This window comes from Elgaria multicarinata, chromosome 11 (assembly GCF_023053635.1).
Source record: "Elgaria multicarinata webbii isolate HBS135686 ecotype San Diego chromosome 11, rElgMul1.1.pri, whole genome shotgun sequence".
Lineage (NCBI taxonomy): Eukaryota > Metazoa > Chordata > Lepidosauria > Squamata > Anguidae > Elgaria > Elgaria multicarinata.
The window spans coordinates 32508217-32532788 of record NC_086181.1 but is presented as its reverse complement, the minus strand read 5'-3'; the positions used below and the strand labels follow the sequence as shown (position 1 = coordinate 32532788).

General features: G+C 47.7%; 2 protein-coding genes across 2 annotated transcripts; both read right to left on the bottom strand.

The window, feature by feature from the left end:
* Positions 1-785: 785 nt before the first annotated feature.
* LOC134406524 (zinc finger protein 91-like) lies at positions 786-5546 on the bottom strand. Its single transcript, XM_063137989.1, has 2 exons — positions 5482-5546; positions 786-3969 (listed from the first exon to the last, which is right to left on the bottom strand). Exon 2 carries the CDS (start codon positions 3922-3924, stop codon positions 1879-1881), a length of 2046 nt encoding a protein of 681 aa, XP_062994059.1. The 5' UTR covers positions 3925-3969; positions 5482-5546; the 3' UTR covers positions 786-1878.
* Positions 5547-9912: 4366 nt separating this feature from the next.
* Positions 9913-14914, bottom strand: LOC134406465 (zinc finger protein 581-like). The gene is made up of 3 exons (XM_063137905.1): positions 14876-14914; positions 14041-14756; positions 9913-11904 (listed from the first exon to the last, which is right to left on the bottom strand). Exon 3 carries the CDS (start codon positions 11859-11861, stop codon positions 11103-11105), a length of 759 nt encoding a protein of 252 aa, XP_062993975.1. The 5' UTR covers positions 11862-11904; positions 14041-14756; positions 14876-14914; the 3' UTR covers positions 9913-11102.
* Between the last annotated feature and the right edge of the window lie 9658 nt (positions 14915-24572).

Below are 24572 nucleotides of genomic sequence, written 5' to 3'. Positions count from 1 at the left end.
CTAGTACAATACACCCAGCTCAACCAGTGAAGTCCATTTGTGCTGTGTATGAAAAATGGCCTTGAGAATCTACCCTTGGAAGAGGCCACAGAGCAGCCTTCCCTATGCCAGCGCCCTCCAGATATGTTGGACTACAACTCCCATCATCTTCCAGCCAGCACATCCACTGGCTTGATGGCTCTGAATGAAAGTTATAGGCCAAATGCATTTGGGAAGGCACCAGACTGCAGATAGTATCTTAAAGGGTTTATGTCGCAAGTGTACAATGAGAAATGCAGAACCGAGAATGCTTTGTTTTAAAAATATACAGTGGTTTCATAACCTTATCTCAGATATGGTGAACGGCAGTTTACAGTTGATTAAAAAGCACAAGATAGAGATATCTAAATTGATAAAAAGTAGATCTGCCTGGATGTCTAAGGCAGATTTTAGAGGACATTTGTTAGGTGATACAGCAAGGAGCCTCAAGACTTTTTTCCTTTAAAGTTTTCCAGGAGAATTATGAATATTCACCAGTGTTTGGCATGAAACGTTTGTTTAAAAAATTGCTTTCGGTTTGCAAAGAAGAATGTCATGAATCATTATTTGCTTGTGAACAATGACTTTTGAAAATATTTTATTTCTCGCTTTGGGTATTTGCTGACAATATTTACAAGACTCTGAGACCTTTTCCCTAAAATCCTTTCCATGCAACTTGCTTCAGTGGTGGCACAACATAAACAAATCTCTAATTTTTTTCTTTATTTACTTACAGTATTTGCCAAATACAGTTTTGTTTTTTAAAAAAATCATTTTAAATATACCCTCTTGAGGGTGGGGACACACTGAAAAATGGATGGATGGTGGTTGCTACAAACAGGGCCATGCATATTCTGCTAAAGAAAACCCAATTTTGTGCCAACATAGTTCAATTTTTGGTGTCTAACAGCACAATCCTATATATGTCTAGTCAGAAGCAAGTCCAATTGAGTTCAATGTGGCTTATGCCCAGATAAGTGGCCCAAACCACACAAATTCTAGCAATTGTGTAAAACTACACAAATTAAGAAATTTGGAGATAACTTGCGCACTTCATATAATATATTTCCCCCCTCTTAGTAGGAAGGAGGGGACGCCTATACAAGGCAGTGGCTACTAGAAATTTTGCCTAGGTTCCCCTCCACCCATTGCCCCATTTCAAGGTTTTGACCAGTCATTAGCCACATATTTTCAGATCTCTCTTCATTAGCTCTGTTGAGATATAGCGCCAAACCAAAAATGAAGTTATTTTATTCACAGGTTAATTCCAAACAAAAAGAAGCCCTAAAATAGGCTTAATTCAGATAAAACAACAAACTATGGTTTGGTGTTATATGAATGTGCCTCAGACTTGCACACTTTCTCATCCACCCCAGATATTCCAGTTTCCTTCCACAATTCCTGGTTCTTGGCAAACTATGGTTTACCCCAGGAATGGTCAGAAAGCAGTTCTCCAGGTCTTTTGGACTTCACCTCCCAGCATTTCTGACCATTGGCCAGGCTGGCAGTGGCTTCTGGGAGCTGATGTCTAGAGAGTTACTTTCTGCCCATTCCTGGTTAACACAACTCATCCCACAAACTGAAATTAAAAACAACAATTTGTAATCTCCAGGTCTGGTTTACAGGCAGTCTCGTATTTGTTGATAATCAGGAAGTGCTAGGAGAGAAGCCTGAGGCTTGCTCATAAAACATCAAACCACATCATAGGGACTAGAAGCTTGCTGTTTTCTAAAAAGGTAAACAATGAGATTCTTAGGACACTGAATTCAGCACCCACTACAGCAGTGGTGGAGTAGGATCCACAGTTCTGCCCATAGCTACAGTGTTCCGTCTCCCCATGGAGGACTCCCTCCTAAAAAGTCATTGTGGCTTGGCACTCCATAATTCTTTCTCCATTGCTTTACCACCACGTCTCGTGCCCTCCTGCCCATGAAGCCGGCGGTGCTTGGCAAAGTTGGAAGAGTTATTGAAACGGCGGCAGCAGACAGCGCACTCAAAGGGCTTCTCCCCAGTGTGCAGTCTCCGGTGAGTGGCTAGGGCCGAGCTCTGCGTGAACCGCTTGCCACAGACCCCGCAGCCAAAGGGCCTTTCACCCGTGTGTACCCGCAGGTGCTCCTTCAGATCTGTGGCACGACGGAACTGCTTGGGGCACGCAAAGCACAGGAAGGGCCTGGAATCGAATGATGACTGGGAGTGCTGATCGTAGGGCTCAGGTTCTTGGAAAGGGAAGCAAGGGGTAGGGATGCCCTCTTCTTCCCAGTGCTGAGTGGTGCTTCCTAACTGGTCTTGTAAGGAGTGCTTGCTGGGGGATGCAGAAATATTGTAAGGCAGAGAACATGGCTCAGGACTCTCCAGTTCCCAGGAAGAAACACTGTCTATGGGACAGCATCCTTCAAATTCACCCCTTTCTCTTGTCAGCCCCATACTGGGCTCTTCCCAGGCCAGAGCATTGCCCCTGTCAGGACCGGTCCAAGAAGACACTTTTCTTCCAAGAACATTCATCTTTTCTGGGATGCACACCGGAAAGCCCACCTGCTTCTCCTTGTTGCTGCCACCATCTTGTCTCAGCTCTCTGAAGTGGCCAGTGCCATTTTGTCTCAGGCCATTGGCAGCATCTCCGTGCCTGCCATTTTGTCTTAGCTCCGAGACACTGATGTCCCTGCTTTGATTCAGTCCACCGACATGGCTTCCCCCTTTCTGCCTCATATCCACATCGACACTCTCCCCACTGCTATGCTTCAATCCTTTGAGGTAGCCTCCGTTTGGCCTCCTTACTAAATAGCCCCTGACTCCGCTCTCTTGACTCGGCTTGTGAATATAGGCCCTGTTGCCACTGACTAGCAAAAGGCCTTTTCTGCAGCCACTGCCATCTGGCTGTAACCTCCCACCGTGGCTGTCCGTGCATTGCTTCTGTTCTCCCTGAGTGTGGCTTCCCCCTGCTCTATTTTGCCTCAGGCCTTTAGCGTGATTATCGCCGCTAACATATTTCAGCCGCCTGAAGCTGTGACCATTTTGAGTCACCCCTTGGCCATGGCTACAGTCACCATTTTCTCCAAGGCCATCAGCATGACCTTTGCTTTCACCTGCCTGCCTCATACCCTTAATGCCAATACCTCCTTGGTTACCTTGCCTCATTTCAAGGTTAGCGCCCCAATTAGCATCATCTTGCCTTGGTCCCATTCGTTTAAAATGGTCCACACCATCACCAGTTTGCCTTAGGCTATTACTGTAATTGCCATCTTGCTGTAGCCTACTATTGTGAGGATTGTTTTGCTTCCCTTTGGGGTCTCGGTCCCTCTTGTTCTCACCTTCCCTCAGTTCTTTGATGATATGGCAGCCATTTTGTCTTGAAAGGAGGCCGTGGCTTAGATTGCAGCCATCTTGCCCTTCAGCCGGTTGGCTCCACTTCAGCCCAGGAAGAAGGCCACAGTCTTTCCCATCATCCCTTTTATCGCTGTAATCAAACGGTTCGCCATGGATACGCTGGTGCTTTCGGAAGTTAGAGCCATTGTTGAAAGACTTAAAGCAGACCCCGCAGCGGAAGGGCCGCTCCCCAGTATGAATGCGCATGTGGCCAGAGAGCACTGAGCTCTGCGTAAAGCGCTTGCCACAGATGCCACATCCGTACGGCCTTTCTCCTGTGTGCACCCGCTCATGATCGCGCCGGTCCGAGGCCCTCTTGAAGCGCTTGGGGCAGAAGGAGCAGCTGTAGGGCCTCTCGGACGGGAGGGCCAGGGCCTCTGTGTTGCCAGGCAACCAGCTCTGGGGCTCTAAAATGAAGCCTTTGCACCCCTGGCATTGCGGGACCTGCCCCTGGGGACCAGCAAGGTCTTTCTGGCATAGGGGGCAGACGGTGGGCGTTACTGGTCCTGTCTCTTCCTTCACTGTAACCAGTTGGATCTCCATCAGCAAGTCCACACCAGCAAAGTGCTAACTTCACAGCATCGGCCTCTGGAGAAAGCAGAAAATGAAACAATGTAAACAGTGGAGAGCAGGTCAGATGAAACGAAATAAAATCCAGTAGCCAGTGCTCAGGTTATAGGGAGAGAAGGGGAGAGCTGGCCTCCTTTCTTACTGGTTTTGAAAGCTAACTGAGGTGGAAGGACTCAAAACATGATCTGGCTAAAATCTGAAGGAATTGGCTTGTGATTTCTTTTCTTCCCCCATCATAATTTAAACATGTTTGAGTCAGCCTTCTCCAACCTGTGTTGGACTACAACTCCCAGCATCTCTTAGCCAGCTGGGGCTGATGGGAGTTCTAGTCCAAAACATCTGGAGGAGGACACCATGTTGCAGAAGGCTCCTCTATGCCCAGGGATATAGGAATCCTTAGTACCTACATCTGGTGATGTCCCACCTTCCCAGGGAACTCTACTATCTCCCAGCTCTACCCTAATTTTTTCAGGAGCTGTGGACCACTGAACCCGACCACCTCTGCTCTCTAAAACAACTTCTCCTTCAGAATGACCCTACCACCACCCTTACACACATAAAACCAGCAGCATCTGACTGTCTTATTCCCCTCCCAAGGGACCCAGGAATCCTAGCTCTCTGGACTTCACTGTGTTCCCAGTGCTCCTAGGCAGGCAGGCACGCCCCACCTCCAAATGCCTGCTCCACATCGCCAGTTAGACACTACTTGCTTCCTTCCCTGATAACCCAAGGCAGCTAAATGGAACCTCCAGGTAAAGAGGCAGTATACCTGAATAGGAGATGCTTGGAAGCCAAGAACAGGTCCAACTGGCCATCAACTTTACCAGGCCCTGCTTATGAGCACCCAGGTAAATCCAGCTAGCCGGTAGACTATAGGGAATTTCTCTCTGACCTAGCAAAGAGATTTTTAATCTGTGCCCCCTAAACCTTTCCCTGTCCCCCCACATACAAATCCTGCTCTAACTCCCCGAACCAGTTTTGTAGCCCCATTCTACCAACCCCAAAAGGTGCCTTGGCCCCCTCAAGTGCTCTACCCAGTCGCTTATGCCACCAGGTCTAGGCCAGCCTTCCCCAACCAGGTGCCCTCCAGATACGTAGTCCAACACACCTGGAGGGCACCCAGTTGGGGAAGTCTGATCTCGCTACCTCGGCTCCCAGCTCTGTATCCCCCAATCCTCCCCACTTCCAGAGTGAACCCAGGCGTCCCGGCCCCGTTCCCCCACCACCCCCGATGCCCTCTCGTCCTCCCTGAAGCCGTGCTCCTTAGACCGGAGAGAGTCCGGAGAACAAAAGCCCGGAGCTGGGCGAGTACAGCAATCGGCGCGGAGCAGCAGGAGACCGGCTGGCGGCCAGGCTGGATCGGGGCGGCTCCATCCCTCCTCTTGCGTGCCTTCGGCAAGCCCGCCCCGCTTCTTCCGATCCACTTTGGGCTCTTTGTCCCCGCACTGGCATGCGAGCCCCGGCTCATCCCTCCCCGGGCTTTGCACCGCTCCTTTCCGCCCCTTCTGCAGTGTGGAGCCTCAGCTGTACCTGTTCCATCCAGTCCGGAAGATTTCTGCCCCCCCGGTTCCTTTCCAACTTTTAGCTTCCTTCAGCCGGGGAAGCAGCAGTTCGGAAAAACTCCCCTCCCTTCCCCCGCCTCGATCTCCGTCTCCTCTTTCTGCCCATTCTCTTCTTCCCTAATGTGCGCCTCCCCTTTAAATGCAACCCAAAGGACAATTAAAGGGAACTGCGAGGTTGTTTCCTCTTTTTTTGTCTGCCGTCAAAAAGACAAGCTAAACGACAACTTCTTCTTCTACAATTTAAAGACACAGCCACTCTTGTGAAGTCGGAGGAGAAAGTCTGCCGTGCTCCCCAACAGATGTTGATGCTATCATTCAGTTTAGTTCAAATAGAAATTAGTGGACCAATAAACCATGATAAATTAAATCAGGATCGTTAAACGCATTGTACTATTAAAAGCGCTACAAGAAATTATTATTATTATTATTATTATTATTTATTTATATAGCACCATCAATGTACATGGTGCTGTACAGAGTAAAACAGTAAATAGCAAGACCCTGCCGCATAGGATATATTATAATAATAATAATAATAATAATAATAATAATAATAATAATAATGGTTTCAACATCCCCAAAAATCTAAATCTTACAGGTCTTTCTGCAATCTGGCACCTTCCAGGTGTATTGGACTACAAGTCCCATTAGTCCCAGCCAGCAGGGCCAATGGTGCCAGGTTGAGGAAGACTTGGCAATGGGATGGAATTTATCACGACAGTCAAAATATTTATTTTTGTATTATTATTATTATTAGTAGTAGTAGTAGTAGTAGTAGTAGTAGTAGTAGTAGTAGTAGAAATATTGCATTATAGGGTTCCATTCCCTGAATGGGCAGAATAAAGCTGCAAGTTTTACACTGCAAAATGTGAGTTGGGAAAATACATATTGTAAAAATAAGAATAATATATGCTAAGGTTCCGGAAAAAGTTTACATTTAAACAATTTCATCGTGAACATTTAAAATGTCCATTATGTCTAAAAACTGGGTGGAGATGGGGGCAAAAATTGTAGAATGCCTTGGTTGTTATAGTTGTTTTTAAATGGATGTCTGTTTTTGTTTGAATGTTATGCTTTTTATGATTTTAAATTTTGTATGTTTCTTTTTAATGTTCACTGTTTTTAACTTTTGTAAACTGCCCAGAGAGCTTCGGCTATGGGGTGGTATATAAATGTAAATTATTATTATTATTATTATTATTATTATTATTATTATTATTATTATTATTATTATTAAAATATTCCTCATGAGCTTTTATCAAATGCTGAGAGGTTTTATTTTATAAAACTTTAACTAGGAAAAAAACATATAGCAATAGTAAAATTCAAGGTTGGCTATTGAAATTAGCAGTTCAAAACAGATGTGGGATTTTCAACAATAAGAATTTGATCAGAGGGACTCCTTCCCACAAGAAATAGTATCAGTCTAGCTGGTAAAATGAAGTGTGGCTGCTGTGATCCTTACCTTAGCTTCCTGGAAAATGCTCCCCTTCAACACCAAATGCATAGGGCCTTAGTGTGGGTTAGTGATTAGAAGGAAAGCTTTTTGCATATGGTCAGAGATGCCATCTTCAGTCAGCTTGCATGAGAAGTACCAGCAAATACATTATATATTGGACACTCAAGGACAGCTCCATGTGTTATGCAGCAAAAGCAAATTTTGAACAACAGCTGTACATCCTTGAACACCTGTAAACATGCCATCATCTAGTTCAGTCCACACCCCCACACCCCTGCTAGAGTAGATTTAACAATCTGCAACAACTACTGTCAAGCCAGAATCTTAGCCTGTAAGATTTGTCTTTCCACTCTAGATTGGGAAGCATGATATCTTCTGATCAGCCATAGCTAGTATATTCATCCAAATGATTATTCTATATTGGTGTTTATTTGCTGTGCACCATTTTGCGCTCAGTTTTTCAAAAGGCAGAATATGAACTTCCAAACATGTCAGCTTTTATTCCACCCTCACCTGGAGTGAGGGTGGAATATCAAGAGAAAATCAAGGGAGAAAAATCAAGATTCTGGTTAAGATTTCAATGAGATGTATAGGCCATGTTAGCAAAGATTTTCCATGTTCAAACCTATGCCTCCCTCGATGCTTTATATTCCAGTACCTCTGCATGACAGCAAACAATTATAACCTGCTTTAAAAATAACACAAAATAATAAACATTCTAAGTTTTCTAAAAATACAAATGTTGAGTTCAGGAATTTTTTTTGATGTGACTGAGGAAGTTCATGCATCATGTTATTGATTTGCTTGTTTTGAATATTAAGCCAGATTCTTGACATTTACTTGGATTTTCTTTTATTTCTGGTACCTAAAAGAACACGTTCAGTGTACATCTCCCTCTTCCAGCAATGAAACCTCTTTAGAGGAAGTTGCCTTCAAGGGCAGCCCATCCATACAGGCAAACTACATGGTCACCTAGGCCGCCATGTTCAATGAGGCGCCACATTCAAGGGGGGGGGGGGAGAGGAGGGGATACAAAAAAAAAACCTGACAAACAAAAATGAAAATTTCTTGTCTATTTTATCTGATCTCAGAAACATCTTTGGACCAACCCCCCCCCCCCCACACACACACATAGTTATGACTCTGTTTTAAAAAATACACTTTAAAAGAAAACATTAAATGCAAAATAGGGGCAAAATGTTTCTCAGTTTACCAAAAATCTCAGCCTAGATTTGCCCTTGTTGTTGTTTATTCGTTCAGTCGTTTCCGACTCTTCGTGACTTCATGGACCAGCCCACGCCAGAGCTTTCTGTCGGCTGTTGCCACCCCTAGCTTCCCCAAGGTCAAGTCTGTCACCTCCAGAATATCATCCATCCATCTTGCCCTTGGTCGGCCCCTCTTCCTTTTGCCTTCCACTTTCCCTAGCATCAGCCTCTTCTCCAGGGTATCCTGTCTTCTCATTACATGGCCAAAGTACTTCAGTTTTGCCTTTAATACCATTCCCTCAAGTGAGCAGTCTGGCTTTATTTCCTGGAGTATGGACTGGTTTGATCTTCTTGCAGTCCAAGGCACTCTCAGAATTTTCCTCCAACACCACAGTTCAAAAGCATCTCTCTTCCTTCGCTCAGCTTTCCTTATGGTCCAGCTCTCGCAGCCATAGGTTACTACGGGGAATACCATTGCTTTAACTATGCGGACCTTTGTTGTCAGTGTGGTGTCTCTGCTCTTAACTATTTTATCAAGATTTGTCATTGCTCTCCTCCCAAGAAGTAAACGTCTTCTGATTTCCTGGCTCCAGTCAGCGTCTGCCCTTGGGGGATGCCTATTGCATGGTTCGCTAGGACGCCAGTTGCTGGCCGCTAGTCTAGTGCTGCTCCTGGTTGCCTTAAACAAAGTTAGACCATTGGTCCATGTGACTTTGCTCTCCAACATTTCAGGCAGGGGTCTTTCCCAATCCTACCTGGAGGTGTCAGGAATTGAACCTGCGGCCTTATACACGCCAAGTGTGTTCTCTACCACTGAGCTTCAGCCCATCCCCTAACCTCTCAGACCCTCCTCGCTATGGTCAAGGCGATCAACCGATCTCCAAGACCTTGCCAACAGCCCCGCTTGCATGTTTTAAAGCTACGTAGTTGAAAGGCACTCTTCTCAAGGCCAACAGAAGGCTCACTCCCGGTCAACGGATCTACAAGATAGAAGTAAGCACAGCATCACTTTATTTACGTCGCACGCACAAAGACGAACCGAAACCCCAGAGAATTATTTTTAATTAATAATAATAAAAAAAGAGGACACACATAGATTCACACTAAATATGAAGTTGAGGGAACATGATCCAGGGATCTCCCTGGCAAGCTTTGGAGGTGCCGGTCCGTCCGGCACCTTGGAACACATGCCTGTATATCAGTCTCTCCGGCTTATTCCCCACCCACCTACCACAATCAAGGAAACCGGGAGATCTTACGTTTGTTAAATATCATGACACCATAGCAGTCTCATAATACAGGCTGGAAGTCTGTGCTGAAGCCATTTTCTTTTGCTGCAGAACTGCGGCTTAAATCCACGCCCAGAAGCACACAGGCCCTGGCCCACAACTATTGGAGAAACTGTTCACAATGGGTCTAAGTGTCCAATTTGAGGGCAAAAGGAAGCAAGGCCTGGTAACTGGGTGGTGGGTCTGCACATAGATCTAATTGGGAAACTGGACTAGCAGTAGAGCTGGTTTGGGAAGGAATGCGGAATCAGCAACACCTTTTCAGTGGGAAAATCTGGTGGGTTTGGAAATAAGAATGGTATAGCCCGAAAGTTTCTGAATGGAGTGTGTGTGTGTGGATAGCCTATATTCCAACCTTCATTACCTGCATTCCCCACTTGGACCTTTTATGCCTTTTCAGTCAAAACCAGGATCCCATAAACCTGTATTTGAACTTTTTTTTGGGGGGGGGGGGCAGATTTAATTATACCCACAAACCCCAGCCCTTGGCTCCTCCAAATTTCAGCCAAATCAGTCTCCTGCAGCCTTCTAAAAGCAGTGGCAAAGGGGGCTTTCAGCTCTGCCTTAAAGAGAGTGTGGGTACTTTTTCCTCCCTGCTCCATGGGATTTAGCTGTTTCACCCAACCTTTTCTAGCTTCCTACCACATCTCTTTCAAAAGGCTCTTTCACATTATTATGGTAGGGGTGGGCAGTGGAGGCGATGGGGGCAGAGGGGCACAGATGTTGTTGAGATAGGATCTCAGGATTTAAAGCTGGAACTTACCGCAGGCTGGCACCCAGCTCTACCCAAAGAGACTGTAGCAGGAGACTCAAAGCAGTCTAATTCAGTTTGAACCCCTTGCTACATTCAATTTAAGAGGAGAGCTATCATCACAGCTGCCCCATCTAATCTCTACTCCTGAGCCTACATTTGCAATATCTGCGAAAGAGATCTGCCCTGGTTTTCTGTCAGGCCAAGGTCTCCACACTGTGTTTGGGGGTGGGGGGGCGGTCACTGTGTACATGGAATGGACGTCTCTTTCTAGGTTAGCACTTGGTAGGCTTCAAGGCCAAATCTTCAAATGAGCAGGAGGGTTATTAACAGGCATGCATTGCCAGCTGGCATGATACCATGTCCTGGGGTGACAGTGTCTGGGCCGTGCTGGATTCTCCCTGCCAGGTAGCCACGGCATGAGACAAGGACTCATCCCTGGGACATTGTGGAAGAGCTAGATGCTGGGAGGCTATGCTCTGTGTTGCCGAGATGGGCAACATCAGGCCAGTGTTTTGAGGCTAGATGCCTGAGGCCTACAGGGCACATGGTAACAGGAGGGAAATGACCTCCCTGCCAGGTTATGGGGACAGGCATGACAGGCTAGAGCTTCTATAAAAGGTAACAGGCCAGCATGTTTGGGCAAGAGGTGTCCATGCTAGGGCTTAGCACTCTGACCCTTCCCGTTTTCCACCCAATGGAACAGCTAGTCATTGGACTGACAGGTGTGGGAAATACCAGGTCCATAATACGTGGGCAGATATTTGCAGGCTAGGATCACCACAGCATGCGTGGATGCTAGCAGGGCCTGGATGGCAGATTGCTACAGCCTAGCTCGTCGTCGTTGTGCCAATTCTCCGTGGCCCAAGTTAAGTCCAGTCTACTCTATGGGGTAGGGAGGAGCTGCAGCCGGTGCTTCCGGCGGATGTGCCTCTGGAGGGTGTTGCGCTCGCCGAAGCGCATGTGGCAGGCCTCGCACTGGTAAGGCCGCTCGCCCGTGTGCACCCGCTGGTGATGCGAGAGCTCCCCAGAGTCGCGGAAGCTGCGCTGGCAGATGGGGCACTGGTGTGGCTTCCGGCCCGAGTGGGTGTACTTGTGGCGCTCCAGGTGGGACGTGCGCTTGAAGGCCTTGCCGCACGCTCGGCAGACGTGGGGCTTGCTCTCCGAGTGGGTGATGCTGTGGCGCTGCAGGTAAGACAGGTACTCGAATGTCCGCGAGCACACGGGACAGCTGTACACTTTGCGCAAGGGCCCCCCGCTCCCGTCCCCTTCGGTGCCCCCCGCCGTCCCCACCCCTTCTTCCACCAGCACCGTGTACGGCAGCCCCTGACTGTCAATCAACAAGTAGCGGCCCAGTCGAGAGGGTTCTCCTTGTTCCGTGCCAGCGGGGGGCCCAGGACCGTGTGGCCGCCTGCCTGCTCCCGGAAGCCCATTCAAACCCTGAAGAAGGGCTCCCCCGGGAGAAGGCACTGGTGGACGAGAGAGTTTCGGAGGCGAAGTCTGGACATCCCCTCCCTCGTCCCCCATCTCCAGCTTGATGGGCTGCCCCACATCGCCCGTGGGCTCTTGCATATAGGGGTGTTCCAAGGCTTCTGGTGGTCGATGGGGATCTCCTATAGACTTGGAATGTCTCTGCAGCTCCATAAGGATCTCCTTATGAGTATTCCCTCGGGGTGGAATGCCAAGTCTGCAATAAGAAAGCAAGCACATGGATTGGCCAAAAGGAGGGGAAAATAAAGTCTCGTATGGGTGTACCCAAACAACTTTTAGAGCTCCAGTTAAATAAGGCGGCCAAGCAATTAAAGAGTTGTAGCCGATGTATCACCTGTCTTTTAACAATTCCGTTAAACAATTCAGATACAATTAGCACATTTCCGACCCTCAACATAGGTGCCTTTTGGAGATGCTGAAGGGAAGCCTAAGATAACTTGCAGTTTAGTACAAGAAAGACTACCGCTTATTGTTAGTAGGAATATTTTCTTATTCCCTCCCTCATTACACTAACTCAGCAGGGTCAAAATACCTTCACAAATTGAACAACTGCATATTTACCTTACAGCCCTGTCAATGCCATTTGGCCTCCATGGATTAATCGGTGGACAGCCTGATCCTATGCGTGCTTACTTGGAAATAAGCCCTAGTCGGCTGAATGTGGTTTACTCTCAGGTAAGTGTGCCTACATTTGCAATCTCAGGCTGCAATCCTACTTGGCAGTAAATTCAACTGAACCTGGTGGGACTTGTCTCTGAGTAAACAAGCAGAGGATTGGGCTGCAAAACTGCAGTTGCTTCATTTACAAATTGCCACTAAAGCATGCAGCCCCTGTAGACAGCACTACGAGGGCTGCACTCCATGAAGGATAGGCCACCATGAGTTGTAGCGTGGCTGACATCTGAGTCAACACACACTGGTTTGGACTGTACCTTTCCTACACTTGGAGAGTTCAGACATGCTGAGTTCCAAATAAGAACAAAATATTCTAGCAAGTACCAAAATAATCGGTCTTGTCGTGTTCTCCACTTCCAAATGCAGTGTGATTCAGCAGAACTATGGGAAATCAGTGCAGAGCAAAAAGTTTAGGAGCCCGACTAAAGACACCTGGCAACCCACCCTTTAGATACACACAAAAGTCTTCATTGTCTTTGATCCCATGGTCCTTGCTACCTGTGTGAATGATAACTGAGTTTTGCCAAGTAGAAGTTGCAGTCCATAGCAGGTATGTATGCGAGCCAATAATAAAAGAAGAGACAGAGTGCTGAGGATCTGAAGAAATGTTGGCAGAGAGGCCATGGCAGGCTGCCATGGTAAGATTTTATCCTCTAGAGCAGAGATGGATAATTTGTTGGGCTGCAACAACCATCAGCCCTCACCAGTGGCTATGCTGGCTAGGTGTGATGGGAGTTGTAGTCCAACATGGGGAGGAACCCAAGTTGCCCACGTCTGCTCTAGAGAAGGAGGCAAGAGGCCTTACATGGAACATGAACATCTAAAGAAAGGGTGGGAAGGACTGAGAAAACTGTAAAAACCTTATACTGGAATCCAAGAACATATAGCTCTTCAGAGGGCAAAAAAAACACCCAAAAGTTTGGTATTATCTCCTAGGGGGTGGCTTGTTCAACATGTGTGAGAATCCCTGACCTAAGACTACTTTGGAGGGAAGAGAGCGGGCTTTCCTAATATTACCACCACTACCAACACCCCAGTCTATACCCAAGTGTGCCAAGCTATTTCTGTTGCAGCAGCAGCAACAGCAGCAAATGTGTTTTCAAAGGTGGGCTGGGAGTCAGCTGCCTCCTCTGCTATCCTCAGTTTGCAGTTTTGTCTTCATCTGGTCTGACTTCCTGTTCCCAACTGCAGCCAGAAAAAAATGACTGGGGGTGGGGGAAGCTTCCACAGTAGGAAGTAAATTTCCCTGTCGTTTGTCCCAGCTTTTGGTATTCAGAGGGACACCTTGCCTGGTCACTGTTGGCAGTAGGGCAAATGGGAAGAGCTGTGTGGATGGGGCTGATGGAAGGTGTGGTGGGACTTGTGACCATCCACACTTCTTCAATGCAATAGCTGACCCACATCCACCACCCAGTGGCTCTCCCACTTGAACACGGGGAAACCAGCAACATGTCAATAGGACATCCCTCTCTTTAACTTATGCAAGGGCTTTTCTACATTCCTAGTCTTGGGGGATTCACACACAACCTGAGGACTGGCCTCAAAATTCTCCAGGAAGACCTTGGCTGATGCTCATGTAATTTTCTCTCACAATTAACATCACACACACACCCCATATCGAGAATCAGTTAAATCAACACCCTGCTCCCAAACTTACCTGGCTTGGGTGGTGTGCCAAAGCCTCCGTCTCAGCTCTCATTTCTGCACCAAAGTCTCATGCCAAGGTGAGGCCGGAACCTGAATGTGCCCTTTGCTACCATCCTGGGGAGAAGTAAACCGTAATGTCCAGGCGAAGAGTAAGGTCCTCCGGCGGCCACCAATCCAAGGTGGTAGGATCAGTTGACAGCAGGCGGCACTGATCGAAGCGAAGCCGTTAGCGGTACCGATCCAGGGCGCATGTTGGGGTGCAACTGGCAGAACGAGGCCCCAGTCCAAAGTTACCATGAAGATGGAGGAAAGGATTGAGCAATGCCAACTTTGGCACCCAAGGCACCGCAGCAAGCGGATCTAGAAGTGCCAATCCCAAAAGCAGCAAAGTTGCCCAAGGCACAAGCAGCAGCAGTGATCCTGAAGACGCGGCACGAGAGAAACGGCACCTATCCAGCGGGCACAGCTGGCAGCAAGGAATGCCAACCCATCCTGGCAACGGAGAAAGATCCAAGCTGGTGAATTGCCTTAAGGTCTGCTGGAGTTGGCATCGGGCTCCAAACACCAGCTTAGAAGCAGCCTCCACCCAACCGGCTCACCCCCTTTATGGCTAGCAAAGGGGTTCCTATGATGAGTGAGAGATCGGCCTCCCAAGGCGCCAGGTTCCACCTAGCTCCCCGCCAATCCAGGTCAGGGTGTCAGTTGCTCATTAGCAGCTCCAGTGTCCTAAAGAAGGAGAAGGGAAAACTGAGGATTAGAGGGGAGGGGGTTAGAGGGGGGTATATGGGCGTAGGGGAAGCAGAGCTCTGTAGAGGGTGGGCTTTGGGGGTGGGGGGGGCTTCTACCTAGCTCTTCCTGGGGGCGGTGGGGGAGGTTGGAGGTAGTGGAGGAGGAGGAGGAGAAAGAGGAGGAGGAGGAGGAGGAGTGGGTGTCACTGCGAAAAGAGTCCTGACGGAAACGCAGCAGCTTCTCCCACCGGCTCATGCTAAAGAGGTTCCCGGGTAAACATTCCTCCTCTCTCTAAAGACTGAAATGGGGGCAGGGAGGAATTTATCCCACCGCCTGCACCCTCCCCTCAGCCCCCCGCCATTCGCAACCCGCTTAGACCCTCCTTCCCTTTGCTCCACCTCCGTTCCAGAATTAGGACACCGGGTCTGCGCAGCCCCGGAATCTGCTCCCGCGCCGCCTGCGAAACGTTAGAGGAGGAAGCGCTCGCTGTCATCACCCCAGGGCGCAAATGGCATTGCCTTCCCTTTACCGTCGAGGTCTCGCCAAGGGAGGAAAGGGAGAAGGTGGCTAGGGGGCTTTCCAGGCCAGCGGGGGTGGGGGGAGGCTGTGTGGCCTGAGTCCCGGAACCTCTCTTTCTAGGCTGAAATCCTCCGCGCGCTGATCTGGGGCGAAGGGCCGCCCGCCCACATCCGTGGGGCTCCACTTAGAGGGAAAGAGGCATAGGAGGATTAAGCTACTAGGAGTAAAACTCGGCCAAGAATCCAGGTGTCCCGGCTGCTAGTGACTTCACCACCCGCCTCATTTAGACGCCACACCTCTCTCGCAGACAACTGGCTGGCCACTATGCGAACATACACACTATGTGTATACTATGCTATAGTATAAGGAACCTCGGTCTGATCCAGCAGGGCTTCTTGTTCTCTTCCCGCAACATAGGGAATCCAGGAGTTCTGGATTCCGCTTCTGCAGAAATCATAGAATCATAGAATAGTAGAGTTGGAAGGGGCCATCGAGTTCAACCCCCTGCTCAATGCAAAACCCACTAGATCCCCCTAATCATTCACCTAGCCGAGGAAGAGCTAACTCCATCCCTCCTCAAGTGCACGCACCTGCCACCCAAGTTTTGTTTTCTGCTTTAAATGTAGGTAGAAGAACGTCAAGTCCAGCCGCTGTCAAACTCTCTCTCTCTCTCTCTCTCTCTCTCTCTCTCTCTCTCTCTCTCTCTCTCTCTCTCTGTGTGTGTGTGTGTGTGTGAGAGAGAGAGAGAGAGAGAGAGAGAGAGAGAGGCCAGATCTATACCAAGCAGGATATGACATTTTGCAAACGTTTTGAAAACTGTATATAGAGTGTGTCCTGGGCCCCAACAGTTGTCAATACTCTTATAAACCGTTTTAAAGCAGTAGTGTAGATCCAGCCATAATAATAATATCTGTCTGTCTGTCCATCTCTCGGTGCCATAGCACCGTGAAACTTAGACACCTGAAACTTGGCATGCATTCCATGGGGCCCTAGGGATGTGCATTCCCCAGCTGTTTTTTTAAGTATTCATTATTTTTAATTAAGTTTAATGTGCCCATGTATTTGAAGCTTACAGTACCATCTTCAGTCATTAGATGGAAGACTTCCCTAACCAACACTTAGCTTTGTGGTCGATACATTTTGACATGGGGGGAGCAGGGCCAAGGTGAAACAGTACAAGGGACAGAGTTATACGGCTTCCCCATCCCCCCTGCTGTGGGGCAGTCCACATCTCAAGGGAATTGAGCAGACAGACCCCTTCCTCAGGGGGCTATAGGGGGTGCACCATGGCAGGGACTGTACCTAGGTGTACCAGTGGGCATGGCATCACACAGAGAGGGCAGGCACACTGTGTCCAACTCTGACACACACACACACACACACACACGCACATACATATATATATATATATATATATATATATATATATATATATATATCATAAATACAATGCACATGTTGCATTTATAGTAGTCATGCAGCTAATAAAGGCACAGGGAGTCTGGGGTGGGTGATTGGGAGGGAAGGGTACCAGATGTAAGTGAGCAAATCAGAGACTCCAAGATGGGGGTGAAATGGAGACTGGAATAAGGTTTCCTGTTGGATAGCTTTTCTAGCCATGAACAGGAGGGTGAACGGAGCAGGAGCAGAACACCCAATACTGGGTATCAGACAGGAATATAGTGATGTGGGAGGAGGGATTTCTGCTAGCTTGTTTAGACCATCACGTTTTGGGAAGGATTGTGTGCAAGAGGGACCTAGGAAATGCAATCTTCCCAACTCGTGAAATGAATTATGCCAAATCCTTGATGATGGCTAAGGTGAGATGGAAATTCAGAGGACTTCTAATCAAGTCCTCTGGCAGGGAAGGATGTCTTATTAGCGAAGCCAGGAAGAGTGTTGAGTTTGGCATCCTGTCTAATAGAGAGGAATGCGAGCCCAGAGGACTCCTAGAAACTGTTAAAATGGCAGGATCTCTAAGCTGGAACACATTGGCATTTTTTAATCTCTTTCTTTCTTTCTTTCTTTCTTTCTTTCTTTATTTATTTATTTATTTATTACATTTTTATACCGCCCAATAGCCGAAGCTCTCTGGGCGGTTCACAAAAATTAAAACCACAGTAAAACACCCAACAGTTTAAAACACAATTACGAAATACAGTATAAAAAGCGCAACCAGGATAAAACCACACAGCAAAGTTGATATAAGATTAAAATACAGAGTTAAAACAGTATAATTTAAATTTAAGTTAAAATTAAGTGTTAAAATACTGAGTGAATAAAAAGGTCTTCTGCTGGTGACGAAAGCAGTACAGTGTAGGCGCCAGGCGGACCTCTCTGGGGAGCTCGTTCCACAACCGGGGTGCCACAGCGGAGAAAGCCCTCCTCCTAGCCCTCCTCTTTAATTTCCCTCCTCCTTCCTTGGATGGCCTCAACCTGTGAAATTTTATTCTAACCATGGGAAAATATTAGAATATGGTGTGTGCATGCATGCGTGAATGCATGGGGTGGGTGGGTGAGTTGCCAGCTTGTACCAAGCTGTCCACCACCTAATTTGGCTTCTAATGACTGTTTTTTACATAGTGCACCACCCAGAATCTCCAGCTTTGCTAATATAAAAACTGCTGTATTTCTGTTCACTTTTGTTCTTTCTCCAGAAAACCTTAAAACAATAAAAAGAATAGTAAAAACATTCATAGAATCATAGAATAGCAGAGTTGGAAGGGGCCTACAAGGCCATCGAGTCCAACCCCCTGCTCAATGCAGGAATCCACCCTAAAGCATCCCTGACAGATAGTTGTCCTGCTGCCTCTTGAATGACTCTAGTGTGGGAGAGCCCACAACCTCCCTACGTAACTGATTCCATTGTCGTACTACTCTAACAGTCAGGAAGCTTTTCCTGATGTCCAGCCGGAATCTGGCTTCCTTTAACTTGAGCCCATTATTCCGTGTCCTGCACTCTGGGAGGATTGAGAAGAGATCCTGGCCCTCCTCTGTGTGACAACCTTTTAAGTATTTGAAGAGTGCTATCATGTCTCCCCTCAATCTTCTCTTCTCCAGGCTAAACATGCCCAGTTCTTTCAGTCTCTCTTCATAGGGCTTTGTTTCCAGACCCCTGATCATCCTGGTTGCCCTCCTCTGAACATGCTCCAGCTTGTCTGCATCCTACTTGAATTGTGGAGCCCAGAACTGGACGCAATACTCTAGATGAGGCCTAACCAGGGCCGAATTGAGACGAACCAGTACCTCACGTGATTTGGAGGCTATACTTCTATTAATGCAGCCCAAAATAGCATTTGCCTTTCTTGCAGCCCTATCGCACTGTTGGCTCATATTCAGCTTGCGATCTACAACAATTCCAAGAGCCTTCTCGTTTGTAGTATTGCTGAGCCAAGTATCCCCCATCTTGTAACTGTGCATTTGGTTTCTATTTCCTAAATGTAGAACTTTGTATTTATCCCTATTAAATTTCATTCTGTTGTTTTCAGCCCAGCACTCCAGCCTATCAAGATCACTTTGAAGTTTGTTTCTGTCTTCCAGGGTACTAGCTATCCAACCCAATTTTGTGTCATCTGCAAATTTGATCAGCGTTCCCTGCACCTCCTCGTCCAAATCATTAATAAAAATGTTGAAGAGCACTGGGCCCAGGACTGAGCCCTGCGGTACCTCTCCCCAGTTTGAGAAGGTTCCATTGAGAAGTACTCTTTGAGTCCGATTCTGTAGCCAACTGTGAATCCACCTCATAGTTGTTCCATCTAGCCCACTTTTAGCTAGTTTGTTAATCAGAATATCATGAGGCACTTTGTCAAAAGCTTTGCTGAAGTCAAGATATATGACATCCACAGCATTCCCACAGTCCACAAGGGAGGTTATCCTATCAAAAAATGAGTTCGAATTAGTCTGACAGGATTTGTTCCCGACAAATCCATGTTGGCTTCTAGTAATCACTGCATTGATTTCAAGGTGTTTACAGATTGACTTCTTTATAATCTGCTCCAGAATTTTCCCAGGGATGGATGTCAGACTGACTGGTCTGTAGTTCCCAGCTTCCTCCTTTTTGCCCTTTTTGAAGACAGGGACAACATTAGCCCTCCTCCAGTCATCCGGCACCTCACCCGTCTTCCATGATTTTGCAAAGATAATAGACAAAGGTTCTGAGAGTTCTTCCGCTAGCTCCTTCATTACTCTAGGATGCAGTTCATCGGGCCCTGGAGATTTGAACTCGTTCAAGGAAATTAGGTGTTCTTTGGCCATTTGTTTATCAATCTCAAACTGCAATCCTGCCCCCTCAACTTCTGCTTCACTTTTTCCAGGGGGGTCATAGACCCGCTTTTGGGAGAAGACTGAGGCAAAGTAGGAATTGAGCACTTCAGCCTTTTCTTTGTCATCTGTTATCAATTTGCCATCCTCATTAAGCAGTTGAACCACCATTTCTTTCCTCTGTCTTTTACTACTCACGTATCTGAATTTTTATTGCTTTTAGCATCCCTCGCTAATCTCAGCTCATTCACAGCTTTAGCCTTCCTGATGCCATTTCGGCACTTCTGTGCCACCTGTCTGTACTCTTCTTTTGTAGCCTGGCCTTCCTTCCACTTCCTATATGTATCCTTTTTTGTTTTCAGGTCATCTCTAAGCTTTTTGTGGAGCCACATTGGTTTCCTTTGTTGTCTTCGTTCTTTTCTCCTTGTTGGCATTGTTTGTAACTGTGCCTTTAAAATTTCCTTTTTTAAATACTCCCACCCATCCTGCACTCCTTTTCTCATTAGGCTCACTTGCCACGGGACCTTACTTATCATAGTTCTGAGTTTATTATAATCAGCTTTCCTGAAATCCAGAGTACGTGTATGGCTACACTCAACTTTTGTCTCCTTCATAATCAAGAATTCAAGTATGACGTAAAACTACACATTTTAAAAAGCTGCATTGAAAAGATGTGTCTTTACATCCTTTCTAGAGGTCAGCTGTAGTTCTTGAGGACATGCATCCCATAGTCTGGGGGCAATGCAGGAGAAAGCCCTTTCACACCTGTCTTGAGAATCCATTTAAGAGTGGAATTTTATGCATGTCTAGATGGGGGGGGGGATCCTACAACTTCCAGCAATGCTCAGAATTGTAGGACTTTTTTCTGTCTAGACATGCATAAGATTGCACCGTAAGTCTGTGCTTCCTTCTTTCCATCTTAAGACTCTAACCATGCGCACTTCACAACTTCCACATCAAGTGCACTCCCCCTCACTCCTTCCATCCATTCTTCCCTTTCACATCCACACAGAGATGATAGGTGGAGGATACGTGATATGTTTAGGGTAAGGCCTTCCTTGGAGCCTCCTGGCTTCTCCCACCTGCTAGGATAATGACCAGGCAATGGGAGCCTATTTTTAATCTTAATTATGGGTTTTGGCATTAAAATCATGTCTTTACTTGCACACTCTAGGCTGTATTTTGGCATCTTTACAAACTCCCCTGCATTCTTCCACAACCATCTATGCCTCCAGCTATCGCAGGGGTTCTGCTTTTGTTTGTTTGCCAAATTTCTCTTCAGCCTACCTTGAAACCCCACTTTTACGTGGAAGATGGAAATCCCCCCTCCCTCCTTGTCATGACTCCAGCCTACCCAACCAGCTGGCTTTTCCACCCTGTCCTTCTGGGGCATCTGACTCTGTCACAACCCAAGGCAGGATGGCAGGTACATTTCCACCCTAAATGGCTTCCTTTGTGCAAGGGAGAGAGTGAATTATACTCGCACTCAAAGTCAGACAGTTTGTCATGGTTTTGGTCAGCACCAGGGTGGCCCTATCATTGGGCAGAGTGCAGCGCTGGCCTTGGCCGTGGTGAAGAGACGAGTTGTAAGCAGATGTTCATGGGAGAAAATATTCAGAGAAAGTCGAATGGTGGGAGTATAGCAGAGATGGACAAGTGGAGACACAGGACTGGACTGCCTTATTGAATTCTAATTAAGGTTGCAGTGGTGATGTTGCTTTAAAAAATAAATGGATATGTATATACCGTCCTTCTTCCTATTTGGACTTCAAAGTGGTGTAAGCCAAAAAATTAATACCATAGTACAATCTAACAATAATAAAAGTGCCAAGAAAAATAACTTAAAAACAAACTAGGATTTGCACAGATTAACATGCTGGGTAGTTGAGGGTGTTTTTGCCCTGTGCAGAAAAGATTGCAATGTATAGCAAAATAATGGAAGAAATAAAAAGAGGGGGGAGGGAGAAATATTTCCAGTTGCAAGAGATATATGGAAGGGGGGGTTGCATGAAGCCTAATTAGCATAATGACCCTTGCCAGCTGTAGGTTGTAGTGACATCTGAACCCAGCGAGGGGGGATGTCTGGGGTGGTTTAGAAACCACCCTGAAAACCATGGCTAAACCATCCCAGCCACCACACCCTTGCCAGGTTTGGATGTTATGACAATCTGTGGCTGGCAAGGGTAATTATGCTAATTAGGCACTTACAAACAGCATGTGAGGGATAAACCGCTATGGCTTATTTTCCCTCTGTGATCGTGCAAACCTGGTCATAGTCTACAATTTGTTAGACCTCTCTATTCACATAATAGTTCCCCCCATTCACACTCCATTCATCAGTGTGAGGCCGGCTCTACTATTAGGCAGAGTGAGACAATCGCCTCAGGCAGCATATGCTGGGGGCTGGCAGTGGCAGTCTCTTGGCTATTCCTCCTGAACTCCCCGGCTCTTCCTTTCTGTTGAAGGGCAGAGCTGTGTACATGCACACCTATCCATCACCTGCCCTCAGGTGTGGTAGAGGATGTGATTTCATTGCCAGTGTTGAAGTAAGATTCAACTGCTAATACAGCTGGCTTCTGTACATGAACTGGGGAGGAGACCCCATCTTGTCCTTTGCCTCAGGCAGCAAAATGTCTTGGACTGGCCCTGAGTAGATGCCATCCTGTGTCCCCAATACCATTAAGGCCCTGCGCCAGCCCACCAGATGTCACCCCCTGATCTGCTAGGCCTTGCCCTTTAGCTCCCATGTCACAGGTCCTGAGCATTGGGCCTAGCTAACGCACCTTCAAGTCACATCCGTTGTCTGCAAAACCCTGCCCCTAACAGAAGGTTATTAATATGTGCCAGAGCTGGTTGTGAGGGGAAGGCACTCTACATACACTCAGAGGCACTCTCATTCTAGTTACTTAACATACATAAAGGCTGGGCCATGGCATAATTCCAAACAAAGCAGCCTTTGGGGCTGAACCTTCCCCTGCTTTACATGAAATACTGTATCTCAGAAGTTCAGTTAAAAAGCCGGGGTGGGGGTGGGTGGGGAGGTTGTGCGGAAAGGTGGTTGGATGGCCAGAACAGTAGCAGGCCTGTTCTGGATGTGGATGCCCTTGCAGAGAGCATCCACTCTGTTTGACCTCAATACATTCTGCCTGCAGCTTCTTCACTCATACACGCACCACTTCATTTCTGGCAGACTGAATGTATGAACTGACTCCTGCGTAATGAAGTGAAAGAATGCATGGGATGATATGAAAACTGCGTCCGTCCTGTTTTGGCCCTCATGGCTCGTTCACACGTGTAACTCTGTGTCGCACGCGTCCCTCCCTCGTGGAGATAAACGGGCTTTGCGTGAAGGAGGCCCTGGGTTTCGTCTCCAGCCGGAGACGTCCCCGTTCCTTGCCCAGGTTCTGTCACCCACCCTTCCCACCTCAAGGCCGTCTTGCTCCTCCTCCGTCTCCTGCCCCGCCTCCGCCTCCCGCCGCACTTTGCAGGAGCTCTCCTCTGCGCTCTTCGCTCGCTCGCTGCCCGGAGCTGCTAGTTAAGACGCGCCGCGGTGGATGTAGCCACGGGAGCAAGGTAGGAGGAGGGCCGCCTGGCTGGAGCACGGGGTCGCGGGGACGGGCTCAGCCCCCACCCCTACGACTTCCCTCGGTCCTTGCCTACCCGCTGCCCACCCCCACCTCCGTTTGAGGAAGGGGTACAGGCGCTCCTCCCCCCCCCACAAACATCCCATGCTGCGAGGGTCCGGACGCTGCGCCCAAGGCGCACGGAAGGTCCCCCTTTGGCGTCTCCAAAGTGCCGGGGCGCGCGTCGCCACCGAAATTTGGGGAGGGGAGGAGGGGGGAAAAGGGAGGAATCCTTCATTATAGGGCATCAGCAGCCGAGGCCATTTTGGAGTGGTGGTAATGGGCTGTGATTTTCTTTGCCAAAGGCCCGTTTGGATTGGGAGGGGACCGGCTTGCATGACAGACCCCCGCTCCCACCTCGGACTATTTACTGTCGACGTCAAGTCGGTCTGGCAGAGAAGGAGTTTGCGTGGGAGAAGCTTGTATCGCGTGGGATGCCGAGCCGGGAGGGGGCGTTGAGGAGGGGGCTACAAGGCGGGGGGGGGCTTGCTATGGCCCTTTTGGATGCGAGTTGGGCGGAAGAGAAAGGGTTGTGGGTCAGTTTGAGACCAAGAGATAATAACAGGTTGCCGGGGACGGAGGATGGATTTGCGGGGAAGGAAGGCAAGTGGTGTGTTGATGCTAAGAGTGGACTTCGGCTGGACAAGCAAGCTCCCTGTGGTGCTTTGGAGAGGTGGCCCAAACCTAGACATTTTGCTGCCCCAAATCAGCTGCACCTCAGGATCGCAGAAGTGTCCTCCAAGACCCAATGCAACGTCCCAGATGATGCTGGGACACCACTCCCTGGTTCTGGCTGCACTCTGCCTTACTTGTACCTCTAAAAGCGCTGTCCCCACAAGACATTGCATTTGTGCAAGACACTTGTGCAGTCAGATTTTATTTCCATAGGCCGAAATGTTTCTTTTGGGGTTTTGGGCATGCTGGACTGAGAATAGTTTATGATCAGGAGGGGGCTGGTTAGGAAGATGAGTACTGGCTAATCTAGAGGCAGCAGTGCGTCTATTTTATTTATTAAGTGTATTTATAGCACTCCTTTCCACTTATAAAAACAAAACTTGAAGCACCTGACAACATTTTTTTTTAAAAATGTTACACAACTGATTGTATTAGTATTTTACATTCCATTTTGGAAGATGCTATAGCCAACTAAATAATACACCCATATATGGTTTATTGCATCCAGTTCGTATATTGGTAAGGAGTTACCCAGTTGTGACTTAAATCTTGGAGGCTTCATCGGAAAGGTATATAAAGAATGAATTGTGGGGTGTTGCAGGACAGTTGTCTAGCCACTGAAATATTCAGTTTTGTATCATATAAGAGAGTCCTGCTTTGAGCAGATGGGAATAGCTGAGCATGGGCTTGAAATAGGTCCCAGGCAGGTGATTGATGGTGGGGTGGTGGGATTTTG